General features: G+C 46.2%; 1 protein-coding gene across 5 annotated transcripts in view; it reads left to right on the plus strand.

Moving 5' to 3' along the window:
* The window catches only part of SMARCD3 (SWI/SNF related BAF chromatin remodeling complex subunit D3), a 229,261-nt gene that overhangs the window by 160,042 nt on the left and 54,533 nt on the right, over nt 1-14,686 (plus strand). For all 5 annotated transcript variants that reach the window (XM_084621529.1, XM_084621528.1, XM_084621530.1 and 2 more), the window contains one exon: nt 9,219-9,341. In XM_084621529.1, coding sequence (XP_084477655.1) covers nt 9,219-9,341 — 123 coding nt within the window. The remainder of the gene's footprint in view (nt 1-9,218; nt 9,342-14,686) is intronic.

Genomic DNA, 14,686 nt, shown 5'->3' on the forward strand with positions numbered 1-14,686 from the left:
TGTATCCTATCCCTACCCTCCAGCATATCTACCACTCCTCCCAGTTTAGTGTCATCTGCAAACTTGTTGAGGGTGCAATCCACACCATTCTCTAGATCATTAATGAAGATATTGAATAAAACCGGCCCCAGGACTGACCCTTGGGGCACTCCGCTAGATACCGGCTGCCAACTAGACATGGAGCCATTGATCACTACCCATTGAGCCCGACAATCTAGCCAACTTTCTACCCACCTGTAGTGCATTCATCCAGCCTATACTTCTTTAACTTGCTGACAAGAATACTGTGGGAGACTGTGTCAAAAGCTTTGCTAAAGTCGAGGAATAACACGTCCACTGCTTCCCCTTCATCCACAGAACCAGTTATCTCATCATAGAAGACAATTAGATTAGTCAGGCATGACTTTCCCTTGGTGAATTCATGCTGACTTTTCCTGATCACTTTCCTCTCATCTAAGTGCTTCAGAATTGATTCCTTGAGGACATGCTCCATGATTTTTCTGGGGACTGAGGTGAGGCTGAGCGGCCTCTAGTTCCCAGGATTCTCCTTCCCTTTTTTAAAAATGGGCACTACATTAGCCTTTTTTCAGTCTTCCAGGACTTCCCCCGATTGCCATGAGTTTTCAAAGATCATGGCCAATGGCTCTACAATCACAGCCGCCAATTTCTTTAGCACTCTCGGATGCAACGCATCCGGCCCCATCGACTTGTGCACATCCAGTTTTTCTAAATAGTCCCGAACCACTTCTTCCTTCACAGAGGGCTGGCCACCTCCTCCCCATGCTGTGCTGCCCAGTGCAGTAGTATGGGAGCTGACCTTGGTCATGAAGACAGAGGGGAAAAAAAGCATTGAGTACATTAGCTTTTTCCACATCCTCTGTCACTAGGTTGCCTCCCTCATTCAATAAGGGGCCCACACTTTCCTTGGCTTTCTTCTTATTGCCAACATACCTGAAGAAACCCTTCTTGTTATTCATAACATCCCTCGCTAGCTGCAACTCCAGGTGTGATTTAGCCTTCCTGATTTCATTCCTACATACCCGAGCAATATTTATATACTCATCCCTGGTCATTTGTCCAATCTTCCACTTCTTGTAAGCCTCTTTTTTGTATTTAAGATCAGCAAGGATTTCACTGTTAAGCCAAGCTGGTCGCCTGCCATTATTTACTATTCTTTCTCCACATCGGAATGGTTTGTCCCTGTAACCGCAATAAGGATTCTTTAAAATACAGCCAGCTCTCCTGGACTCCTTTCCCTTCATGTTATTCTCGAATGGGATCTTGCCCATCAGTTCCCTGAGGGAGTCAAAGTCTGCTTTTCTGAAGTCCAGGGTCCGTATTCTGCTGCTTTCCTTTCCTCCTTGTGTCAGGATCCTGAACTCGACCATCTCATGGTCACTGCCTCCCAGGTTACCATCCACTTTTGCTTCCCCTACTAATTCTTCCTGGTTTGTGAGCAGCAGGTCAAGAAGAGCTCCGCCCCTAGTTGGTTCCTCTAGCACTTGCACCAGGAAATTGTCCCCTACAGTTTCCAAAAACTTCCTGGATTGTCTGTGCACCGCTGTATTGCTCTCCCAGCAGATATCAGGATGATTGAAGTCGCCCATGAGAACCAGGGCATGCGATCTAGTAGCTTCTGCGAGTTGCCGGAAGAAAGCCTCGTCCACCTCATCCCCCTGGTCTGGTGGTCTATAGCAGACTCCCACCACAACATCACCCTTGTTGCTCACGCTTCTAAACTTAATCCAGAGACTCTCAGGTTTTTCTGCAGTTTCATACTTGAGCTCTGAGCAGTCATACTGCTCCCTTACATACAGTGCAACTCCCCCACCTTTTCTGGCCTCCCTGTCCTTCCTGAACAGTTTATACCCATCCATAACAGTACTCCAGTCATGTGAGTTATCCCACCAAGTCTCTGTTATTCCAATCACATCATAATTCCCTGACTTTGCCAGGACCTCCAGTTCTCCCTGCTTGTTTTCCAGGCTTTGTGCATTTGTATATAGGCACTTGAGATAACCCGCTGATTGCCCCTCGTTTTCAGTATGAGGCAGGAGCCCTCCCCTCTCACACGCTCCTGCTCGTGCTGCCTCCTGGTATCCCGCTTCCCCACTTACCTCAGGGCTTTGGTCTCCTTCCCCCGGTGAACCTAGTTTAAAGCCCTCCTCACTAGGTTAGCCAGCCTGCTTGCGAAGATGCTCTTCCCTCTCTTCGTTAAGTGGAGCCCGTCTCTGCCTAGCACTCCTCCTTCTTGGAACACCATCCCATGGTCAAAGAATCCAAAGCCTTCTCTCAGACACCATCTGCGTAGCCATTCATTGACTTCCACGATTCGACGATCCCTACCCTGGCCTTTTCCTTCCACGGGGAGGATGGACGAGAACACCACTTGCACCTCATACTTCTTTATCCTCCTTCCCAGAGCCACGTAGTCTGCAGTGATCCGCTCAAGTATCATTGATGCCCACTTGGAAAAGCAGGAAGGGGTAGTGGTCCGAGGGCTTGATGAGTCTCGGCAGACTCTCTGTCACATCACGAATCTTAGCCCCTGGCAAGCAGCAGACTTCTCTGTTTTCCCGGTCAGGGCGGCAGATAGATGACTCAGTCCCCCTGAGGAGAGAGTCCCCGACCACCACCACCCACCTCCTCCTCTTGGGAGTGGTGGTTGTGGAACCCCCAACCTTAGGACAGTGCATCTCATGCCTTTCAACTGGTGGAGTCTCCTTCTGCTCCCTTCCCTCAGATGTATCATCTGGGCCACTCCCCGCAATGGTACCTGTGGAGAGAACATGAAAACGGTTACTTACCTGTATCTGCGTTGCTGGTACATGGACGTTTCCCCTTCTTCTTCAGGAGGTCACATTCTTCCAAATTTCTTCACCGTCCTCCTGTCCCCACTGCGCAGTCTGCTCTGAATCTTCAGAACCTTGTGCCTGTAGAAGCATATCCCGACGTCTGTCCAGGAAATCTTCAGTTTCTCTCATGCAACGCAGAGTTGATACCTGTTGCTCCAGACCTTGAACCTTCTCTTCCAATATGGAAACCAGCTTGCACTTCGTACACACAAAGTCGCTTCTGTCCTGTGGAAGAAAGACAAACATGGCACATCCAGTGCAGGTCACAACAGCTGAACAATCCCCATCCATATTACTATCCTACTACGAGATTCCTCAGGAGATGCAGTAATTACTCAGAAAAGTCATTAGGGTGTAAGCCTCAGTGGGCTCACCCCAAGCGAACTCCAGGCAAACTCCTGCTGTTTGCTGCTCTGCTGTCCCCTGCTGCTCAGCTGGTTCGCAGAGCACCAGCTTCTTTAAACAGCCAGGCTCACCTGATTCCCTCTGAAGCATCAGGCACTGGCCACTGCCAGAAGACAGGTGTAATGATTCTGCTGCTGGTGGGACACAACTGAAAGAATCAGTTCAGGACAAATTGTTTAGAGCAGGGCAATCACAGCCCAAAAGGTGGGGTTCCTTTATTACTAAGGCATTAGTTAGATGGTGTCAGAGTAGCAGCCGTGTTCGTCTGTATTCGCAAAAAGAAAAGGAGGACTTGTGGCACCTTAGAGACTAACCAATTTATTTGAGCATGAGCTTTTGTGAGCTACAGCTCACTTCATCGAATGCATTCATGCAAGTACAAAAGTTAAGAATGTAAGCATTGTGAACTATAGTTAGTTTTCTAAACAGACTTGGTTGATTTCTAGGAATGCTGCTTATTTAATCAAACTTATGAGCTCCACCGGTTATTGTGAATTGGATGCCTGAAGAACTCAGAGATAGAAACAGCTACTGTTCATATGGTTGCAAGATCTGTTTTCCAGTGTATATGTGAGACTCATGTTCTAGTATAGTCTGTTCCATTCTGCATAGGTTCTTATGCTGTGTTCGTTACCATAGTATTTGAGAGCCTTCTTTCTCTTTTTCATCCTCTCTCCAGGAGGAAAATTGAGAGAGCACTATAGTGTTTTGTTTTGGTAGGTTTTATTTTTTTTAAAATGTATGTGCTGCTATACCTGTATATTATTGAAAGGAGGTCAAAGAAGTGTCTTGAACTTTAAGTGGAAGGTGATAGTTCTTAGTTCTGTGGAGTTCAGTTCACTGTCTTGAACCAGTCCTCACGTAAGTTCTATCTCCTGAACATGATGAACATTACTCTTGTGGTGGGCAGTTCCAGTGTACCTGAGGAACAGATATATTGATCTTGGTCTTCATCCTGGAGCTTTACATGATCTTTTCAATATCATGGTCCCAGGCTCCTGAGCACCTTTGTAATAAAGACCAAGACTGTGACTTGATATTCTGTGGGAAGTTAGGGTACAGAGAACAGGTGTGATGTGCTTGTGGTGATCTGTGTTGCTGAGATGTGCTGTTACAATCTGTGCTAGCTGGCATTTCCTAATAGCGGATGGTGTCATAACCAGGTATATTGCATTGCTGTAGTCCAGCAAGAAGGTAACAAAGGTGTCTATAACTGAGGCAAAGTCATCATCTGCCAGGATGAGATGGAGTCTCCTAATGAACCAGAGATGTAGAAAGCAAAGTTCACAGATGCTGCTGTGTGAGAGCTTTAGCATCAGCAAGGAATACAAAAGTGCATGTGAGCTGTGAAATGAATTGACCAACTGTGAGTGTGAACCATCAACCAAAGGAAACAACACTATGGTTGCAAAGTGCTTATACTGCTAACCAGCGTTACCTTTGTCTTGCTGGGGTTTAGATTCAGCCAGCTGTTCTTCATTTGAAAGCCGATCTTGTCCAAGATCTAGGCCATCTTGGTAGTAAAGGTGTAGTTGTATGTAGTGAAGGATAAGTAGAACTGTATATTATCTGCATATTACAGCATTTGAATTATTGTCGTCTCACCAGGTTTCCTTTTGGCTTCATCTAGATGTTGCATAGGATCAGAGACAGAACTGGTCTCAACGGGACTCCATAAATTGGGCATCTATCTGCAGTTTTCCAAAACTGCCCTCTGCATGTGTCCATCCAGGAATGACTCAAATAATTTTAACACATTCTTCTGGACTTCTGCCACCTCTTTGAGGCAGGACAACAGTATGTGACAGTGTCTAATGCTACAGTGAGATCCAGTAAGAGGAGGATGACTGTCTGCCTTTACCTGTTGACAGCAGCATATCCTCTATCAGTGCTATTAATATGCTTTTTCTGTCCCATATCCTGGCCTGAATCCAGATTGTGTCAGGTATAGGTTGCTGGCTTTGGTTAAATGAGTTCTAGTCAGCCTTTGGCTAGCTTCTCTATGAGTTTGAAAGTTTAATAATGAGTAGTATTTGGCTAGAACCACTGTATCCAGGGTAGGCTTATTCAATGTTCATCAGACTATTATATATTTGAAGGAGGAAGGGAAGATTCCTCCTTGAATAGGGATTGATTGTTTTGGTCAAGAGTGGAACCACTTATTCATGACTCTCTTGCACTAGCCAGGAAGAGGAGGGGTCAGATTCACACCCATGCTTCTTGTGAAGTGAATGGGCTGGAGTCTGGGAACACAGATGGGTTGTTGGTTGGCTGGCAGAGGGGGATCAGATCCCTGCAAGCCAAAGAAACTTTCCTGAATGTGTGTGATCATTTCAGTGAAGTAGGAGGATAGTTCTTCACAGTGCTGGGTTCTGCTGTGGGCTGCAGACATCATGATTAATGAAGCCATTTAACACCTCAAATAATTTCTTGAGTGGTATTTGAAATGGAGGCTGATCGAAAGGTTCTTTTGGCCTGTAACACAGGTTAAAGTGAGCTTGAAGGAATTCTTTGTCTTTCAACCTGTCTCTTCCAGTCTTTGTTTTCTGCTGTTGGTACTTGAGTTTTTGTCCCTTTGTCTTCCTCCAGCACAAAGTTTCAGAAAACAAAGATCTGTGTGGCTGATGAGGAAGGAAGTGCCTCTGCGGGGGCAGTTATGGTGAAGGTCAAGATTCAAGTATGAGGATAATGGTTTCTCAGATCCTCAATATCTTGACCTGTTGGTGGAATGGTGCAGTCCTTTAGCATGTTTTGGAATTTGATATGGTCCATGAGTCTACATGGATTAATCAAATTCATGGGTCTTTCTTTTTGCATTGGTGTTGGGAGATCTCTGATTAATGCCCTTACTGGGGTGATGGTCTTTTCTGAGACAATGGCTGGTTTGCGATGTCCTCTGTATGAACATCTGATTTGAAGAATAGCTCACATATGTGAGTTACATATTCTGCTGGTTTCTCCAGGCACCTTTGAGTCCACCATTTATTATTAGTTATTATTTGTGTAGCAGTAATCACATGCTCACGTGCATACAAATAGACTGTCCTGGCCCAGGGTAGCAGCCTTTGGGTATGTCTACACTGCAGTAAAACACCCATGGCCAGCCTGTGTCAGCTGACTTGGACTTGTGGGGCTCGGGCTGCGGGGCTATACAATTGCAGTGTAGATGTGGACTTGGGCTGGAGCCTAAGTTCTGGGGCTCCATGAGTGGGGAGGGTCCCAGAGTCTGGGCTCCAGCCTGAGCCTGAACCTCTACCAAGATGTTTTATAGCCCTGCAGCTTGAGCCCCACGAGCCTGAGTCAGCTGACATGGGCCAGCTGCAGGTATTTTTTTGCAGCGTAGACAGACTATTTGAGTCCATCATGTTACACCTGAAGAGTTTACAAGCTAAAAGCAAGATACATAGAATGCAGGACACACTAGGAAATCCATAGGTAAGCATCATTTAGCATTGTTATTCATAATTATTATATGATTCTTCCTCGTGGCACAAAAGGAGACAGGTTCTGATACGTAGGGTGCAGCTGACTTGTACAAGAACATGAAGGAAGTGTGAGAAGCTTAAAATGGATGTGTTAGGCAAGGGGAGCCAGTGGAGAGCTGCAAGGAGAGGTGTGATGTAGTCTAGTTGACAGGGATGAAAGATAATTTTACCTGTCTCATTCTGAATGGATTAGAGGAGACTGTGTCGATATCATGGTTGGCCAGAGTAGAGGAGTTAGCAGTAAAGAAGACAGGAAAGATCAGGGTTTGAAGAACTGGCTCTTTGGACCATCTAATTGGAGATGAAGGGGCAGAATTTTTGTTATATTGAGGAGGAAAAAACAGAAGGATTTGGATATAGCCTGAATATAAGGAGAAAGTGAGAGTTAGGTGTTGAAGATGACCGCCATGTTGCAAGTTGGCATAACAGGGAAGATGATGGTGATGTCGATGGTAATGAATTAAGTGGAGAGGGTTTAGAAGGTCAAATAAGGAGGTCAGTTTGAGTCATGATAAGTTTGTGTAATCAGCAAGCCTTGCAGAAAGAATTATTGAGAGGGAGGCAGGTCAGGCGGGAAGAGGTGGTTTTGTGAGTCATCTAAGAAGGTATGATATTTATGGAGATTATAAAGTTTGCAGTGTAGTTGTAGCCGTGTTGGTCCCAGGATATTAGAGAGACAAGGTGGGTGAGCTAATATCTTTTACTGGAAAAACTGTTAGTGACAGAGACAAGCTTTTGAGTTACACAAAGTTCTTCTTCGGCTCTGTATAATTCGAAAGCTTCTCTCTTTTACCATTATAAGGTCTGATGGTTTATTGGAGCCACTTGTGTGCTCACAGGTACAAAACCCACCACACTGGTTGCTAGGGGAATATGGGTGATCAGAGCAGTGCAGAGATGGGGGAGATAGCTGTGCTGGGAATGGAGGAAAGTGATGGGATAAATAGTTACTGGGGAGGCCTAGAGTGCATGTGTTATAGGGGGCAATTGGGGTGGCAGCAGAGTTGTGCAGGAGGGTAGAGCAGTGTGTGGGTGAACATTACAGGTAAAGCTCTGCAGGATAGGGAAATATGGTGAGGGGGATGGAACTGCTAGTGCATCTAGTTTTGCAAGTTCATATACTACAGAAACGGATGCCAATATAAGAGGGATGACCAAATTTACTGACCCTCCAAGCTGCATACAACCATCTTCAGAAGTTCAAGAGCCGAGGTGTGCCTGTCGGGGCTTGGGGCTTGAGCTCCGCGACAGGGTGGTGGGGTTAGGGGCTTCTGCCCTGCAGAGAAGGGGGGGGGTCTCAGGGCTTCAGCCCCCCAGGAGGTGCCTGATTGGGCTCGGGGCTTCAGCCCTACAGGAGTTGCCTGATGGGGCTTGGGGCTTCAGCCCCGTGGGAGGCACCCAGTGACATTTGGGGCTTCAGCACTGCAGGAACGGGGGGATCTCGGGGTTTCAGCCCCACCCCTGCTGAAGTCCCAAGCCCCAGCAGGCGCGCCCCGCAGTATTGAAGCCCTGAGACCCCCCCTTTACTGCTGGGCAGAGCCAGAGGCAACAGGGGGTGGGGACTCATGGGATCACATGCTTCCTCAGATTTTTGCCAAGATTTGCTGGCCCTGCTCCATCACATGGTGCTACTGGGCCCCCTCCCTGCACAGCAGCTGCTGGATTTGGCAAGCTGTGAGCTGCGTCTGTGGGGACAGGCTGCAGCAAACAGCTGGGAGATGTAGGGAGAACCGCTGAGGGTATGGGGTATGTGTGTGTGGGGGGGGGGCATGACTCAAGCTGTTGGGGGGTTTGAACCTTTAAAATGTGCCCCTCCCCACTCTCAGCAGGCACCAGTTGTCTCTGGCAGAAGACCTGAACTCCCTCCTACAGTCTGTAAGTGGAGAATGGGGGCGGGGAGGGGGCAAGCCACACTTTATCTGTAAAAGAGCTGCATGTGGCTTGCGAGCCATGGTTTGGTTACCCCCTGCAATATAAAAATCTGGATTGAGTCATCCATGAAAGACATTCATATGGCAAGAGCTTTGCTGTTATGGCTCATCAGTGTCCTCATCAACACTGGCTGGAATTGAGAAAGGAAGAATGAGATTGTTTTAAAGCATCAGAATTATTTAATCTTTTTACAAGAAATAGTTTTCAAAAGGTTTGTAAAAACAGTAGGACTTTGACTTCCAGGGCTGTGGGGTATGCACGGTACCCTTCTTTCTTCCTTGGTGTATGGCCCATTCTCTGCTCTTCCTCACTGCTGAGGGTTTCTGAATGGAATTTCAAGATCCAGCATTTCAGTAAGTTTTGTTACATACCCAGGGACAAATGCAGACCTGAAGTAAGCTGGTGCAACTCTACTGAGCACTCAAATTCTACAGTGATAGGGGGCCATATAAATACTTAGATACATCTATATCCCAGGGCTGCCCCATGCCTGGAATGTGCGCTGTGTGTGTTATTTTCTTATCTCTGTTTTGTTTAACAGCAAAAACGGAAACTGAGGCTTTACATCTCCAACACCTTTAACCCTGCAAAATCTGATGCTGATGACTCTGACGGCAGCATTGCATCTTGGGAGCTGCGAGTGGAAGGGAAGCTCCTGGATGATGTAAGACTTGGCTGCATTTCTCTCTCCACTAGGGTTGAGAAGGGGCTGGAAGTTCCTGTTGTGTTCTGTAGGATGCTGAACTGTCAGAGAATGTCAGTGTTAGAAAGGATATCTCCAAATAGGAGTGGAAGGGCCACTACTGCTGTGGAAGCATTATGTCCAGCAGAAGCAGAAGTACAGACATAATTCTGTGGCATGTGGGCAAAAAGGGAGGGGAGGGGGCATGATACTGACAGAAGGAAAGAAAGGGAGAGACCCAAACATAGAAGGGGAGAAGAGGATTGCACTGGGGGAAATTCATTCCATTTGTAGATGTAGGCTGGATTTGGGCCATACCTTGTGGAATAGGTCTTGTCTGGGGACGGCAATGTTACTATGTAGTGTGACATGAGCAGGACAGGCTGCATTGTGAGGAGTAGGCTAGAGGGGCAAGAAGAGGATGTAAGGTGGTTTGTGTTCATAGGAAGTGTAAGAGAGCATATGTAGGGGGTCAGGGCCAGGTTGGAAGAGGATTATTATTATTTTTATTGCAGTAGTGCCTAAAGGTCCCAATCAAGGTTTTAGTCCCCTTCTGCTAAGTGCAGAACACATATATAGCAAAGACAGTCTGTCGTATTCTGGGGTGCAATCCAGACCAGTGAAGGGTTGTGTCACTACCTGCCCTGCAACCTTGGGTGCCTCTCAGTGCTCTATTATTCTAGTTCCCAGCCTGTTCGCTTACAAACAGCCTAACAGCAGGCAGGTCACACTCTGAGTGACTAAGTACAGCTGCAGCCCTGGTCCAGCAGCTCTGATCCCAGCAGCCTGCCAGACCACCCCAGTCACACTCTGGCTTCCACCAGCCTTAATTACTACTTGCAGGGTGACCCCAACACACTCCCAGTCCTGAATTTTCTCCAAACATGTGGTCTGTGCTGTCCAGCCCTTTCCTTGACAGTTCAGATGTTAAAGGTCCGTTGCCCCTGTAAAGGGTCAATATTCAACAATTTGCTACTTTAATTGGCATTACCAAACAGTTCAGTTTAAACACAACACTGGATTGGTTTAAATTAAAAAATAAAACAAGTTCATTAATAAAAGAAGATTGGATTTTGAGTGAATTCGGGTATTAAAGTCAGGAACGGTTACAAGAGAAATAAAGATAGAACATGTCTTGGTAACTAAAACTCAACAAGCTAGACTTGGTTCAAGGTAACATCCTTACCACATGTTCCCAGCAACATCTGCTACCACTGAGAACAGACCAGATCCATCCTCTTTGGAACCCCCCTTCAGGTAGTTGAAAGCAGCTATCCAATCTCCCCTCATTCTTCTCTTCTGCAGACTAAACAATCCCAGTTCCCTCAGCCTCTCCTCATAAGTCATGTGCTCCAGCCCCCTAATCATTTTTGTTGTCCTCTGCTGGACTCTTTCCAATTTTTCCACATCCTTCTTGTAGTGTGGGGCCCAAAACTGGACACAGTACTCCAGGTGTGGCTTCACCAATGTTGAATAGAGGGGAATGATCATGTCCCTCGATCTGCTGGCAATGCCCCTACTTATACAGCCCAAAATGCCATTAGCCTTCATGGCAACAAGGGCACACTGTGACTCATATTCAGCTTCTCATCTACTGTAATCCCTAGGTCCTTTTCTGCAGAACTTCTGCCTAGCCACTCGGTCCCTAGTCTGTAGCAGTGCATGGGATTCTTCCTTCCTAAGTGCAGGACTCTGCACTTGTCCTTGTTGAACCTCATCAGATTTCTTTTGGCCCAATCCTCTAATTTGTCTAGGGCCCTCTGTATCGTATCCCTACCCTCCAGCGTATCTACCTCTCCTCCAAGTTTAGTGTCATCTGCAAACTTGCTGAGGGTGCAATCCACGCCATCCTCCAGATCATTAATGAAGATATTGAACAAAACCGGCCCCAGGACCGACTCTTGGGGCACTCTGCTTGATACTGGCTGCCAACTAGACATGGAGCCTTTGATCACTATCCATTGAGCCCAATGATCTAGCCAGCTTTCTATACATCTTATAGTCCATTCATCCAGCCCATACTTCTTTAACATGCTTGCTCTCACTGTGTTTTCTGAAATGCTGATTTTCCTTTTCTCCCTGCCATTTTCCCCCTTGCTGTCCTGAGCATCCTGTTTATTATGTATATATAAATTGAGATCAACACACATTCCTCTGTTTAACAAGTTTTGCCTAGTCGGGGCAATGTGGTTTTGAAAACGTGCTATTAATATCATGCAGGAGGATTTCATTACTTTACATATAATGTTGCTACATACGTGATATTACCAGCAAGTTATTAGTTTTCAAATGATACCTCACAAGACATATTTTGTAGAAAGATTATTACAGTAGTGTGTAGGTTGTAAATAAAGGGGTGCTTTCGGTCACACTGTACCTGTCCCTAAAGAGCTTACAATCTAAGTATGTGATGAGAGGCAACAGGTGGGAAACATAAGCAAATGTAAAGGAGTACTTGTGGCACCTTAGAGACTAACAAATTTATTTGAGCATAAGCTTTCGTGAGCTACAGCTCACTTCATCGGATGCATTCAGTGGAAAATACAGTGGGGAGATTTATATACACAGAGAACATGAAACAATGGGTGTTACCATACACACTCTAATGAGAGTGATCAGTTAAGGTGAGCTATTACTAGCGGGGGGGAACCTTTTGTAGTGATAATCAAGGTGGGCCATTTCCAGCAGTTGACTAGAACGTCTGAGGAACAGTGTGGTGGAGGGGGGGAATAGTTTTACTTTGTGTAATGACCCATCCACTCCCAGTCTTTATTCAAGCCTAAATTAATTGTATCCAGTTTGCAAATTAATTCAAATTCAGCAGTCTCTCGTTGGAATCTGTTTTTGAAGTTTTTTTGTTGAAGAATTGCCACTTTTAGGTCTGTAATCGAGTGACCAGAGAGACTGAAGTGTTCTCTGACTGGTTTTTGAATGTTATAATTCTTGACGTCTGATTTGTGTCCATTTATTCTTTTACGTAGAGACTGTCCAGTTTGGCCAATGTACATGGCAGAGGGGCATTGCTGGCACATGATGGCATATATCACATTGGTAGATGTGCAGATGAACGAGCCTCTGATAGTGTAGCTGATGTGATTAGGCCCTATGATTAGGCCCTGAATAGATAGGTGGACACAGTTGGCAACGGGCTTTGTTGCAAGGATAGGTTCCTGGGTTAGTGGTTCTGTTGTGTGGTGTGTAGTTGCTGGTGAAGATTTGCTTCAGGTTAGGGGGCTGTCTGTAAGCAAGGACTGGCCTGTCTCCCAAGATCTGTGAGAGTGATGGGTCATCCTTCAGGATAGGTTGTAGATCCTTGATGATGCGTTGGAGAGGTTTTAGTTGGGGGCTGAAGGTGATGGCTAGTGGCGTTCTGTTATTTTCTTTGTTGGGCCTGTCCTGTAGTAGGTAACTTCTGGGTACGCTTCTGGCTCTGTCAGTCTGTTTCTTCCCTTCAGCAGGTGGGTATTGTAGTTGTAAGAACGCTTGATAGAGATCTTATAGGTGTTTGTCTCTGTCTGAGGGGTTGGAGCAAATGTGGTTGTATCGTACAGCTTGGATGTAGACAATGGATCATGTGGTGTGGTCTGGATGAAAGCTGGAGGCATGTAGGTAGGCATAGCGGTCAGTAGGTTTCTGGTATAGGGTGGTGTTTATGTGACCATCGCTTATTAGCACCGTAGTGTCCAGGAAGTGGATCTCTTGTGTGGACTGGTCCAGACTGAGGTTGATGGTGGGATGGAAATTGTTGAAATCACGGTGGAATTCCTCAAGGGCTTCTTTTCCATGGGTTCAGATGATGAAGATGTTATCAATGTAGTGCAAGTAGAGTGGGGGCGTTAGGGGACGAGAGCTGTCAGCTCTAAGTCAGCCATAAAAATGTTGGCATACTGTGGGGCAATGCAGATACCCATAGCAGTGACGCTGATTTGAAGGTATACATTGTCCCCAAATGTGAAATAGTTATGAGTGAGGACAAAGTCATAAAGTACAGCCACCAGGTTTGCCATGACATTATCAGGGATATAAGTAGGGGCATAGCGAGCAGATCGAGGGACGTGATCGTTCCCCTCTATTCGACATTGGTGAGGCCTCATCTGGAGTACTGTGTCCAGTTTTGGGCCCCACACTACAAGAAGGATGTGGATAAATTGGAGAGAGTCCAGCGAAGGGCAACAAAAATGATTAGGGGTCTAGAACACATGACTTATGAGGAGAGGCTGAGGGAGCTGGGATTGTTTAGCCTGCAGAAGAGAAGAATGAGGGGGGATTTGATAGCTGCTTTCAACTACCTGAAAGGGGGTTCCAAAGAGGATGGCTCTAGACTGTTCTCAATGGTAGTAGATGACAGAACGAGGAGTAATGGTCTCAAGTTGCAGTGGGGGAGGTTTAGATTGGATATTAGGAAAAACTTTTTCACTAAGGGGGTGGTGAAACACTGGAATGCGTTACCTAGGGAGGTGGTAGAATCTCCTTCCTTAGAGGTTTTTAAGGTCAGGCTTGACAAAGCCCTGGCTGGGATGATTTAACTGGGAATTGGTCCTGCTTCAAGCAGGGGGTTGGACTAGATGACCTTCTGGGGTCCCTTCCAACCCTGATATTCTATGATTCTATTCTATGATTCTATATTGTTCCTGACGGCTTATAGTCCGTCTTTGTGTGTAATGTTGGTGTAGAGCGCTTCTGCATCCATAGTGGCTTGGATGGTGTTTTCAGGAAGATCACCGATGGATTGTAGTTTCCTCAGGAAGTCAGTGGTGTCTTGAAGATAGCTGGGAGTGCTCGTAGCGTAGGGCCTGAGGAGGGAGTCTACATAGCCAGACAATCGTGTTGTCAGGGTGCCAATGCCTGAGATGATGGGGCATCCAGGATTTTCAGGTTTATGGAGCTTGGGTAGCAGATAGAATACCCCTGGTCGGGTTTCCAGGGGTGTGTCTATGTGGATTTGTTCTTGTGCTTTTTCAGGGAGTTTCTTGAGCAAATGGTGTACTGCTGGAAATGGCCCATCTTGATTATCACTACAAAAGGTTCCCCCCCGCCCCGCTCTCCTGCTGGTAATAGCTCACCTTACCTGATCACTCTCGTTACAGTGTGTATGGTAACACCCATTGTTTCATGTTCTCTGTGTATATAAATCTCCCCACTGTATTTTCCACTGAATTCATCCAATGAAGTGAGCTGTAGTTCATGAAAGCTTATGCTCAAATAAATGTGTTAGTCTCTAAGATGCCACGAGTACTCCTTTTCTTTTTGCGGATACAGACTAACACAGCTGCTACTCTGAAACAAGCAAATGTGTGGAGGAGAAGATAATAGTGAAACAATCACCA

The sequence above is a fragment of the Lepidochelys olivacea genome (assembly GCF_965140295.1).
Source record: "Lepidochelys olivacea isolate rLepOli2 genome assembly, chromosome: 2".
NCBI lineage: Eukaryota > Metazoa > Chordata > Testudines > Cheloniidae > Lepidochelys > Lepidochelys olivacea.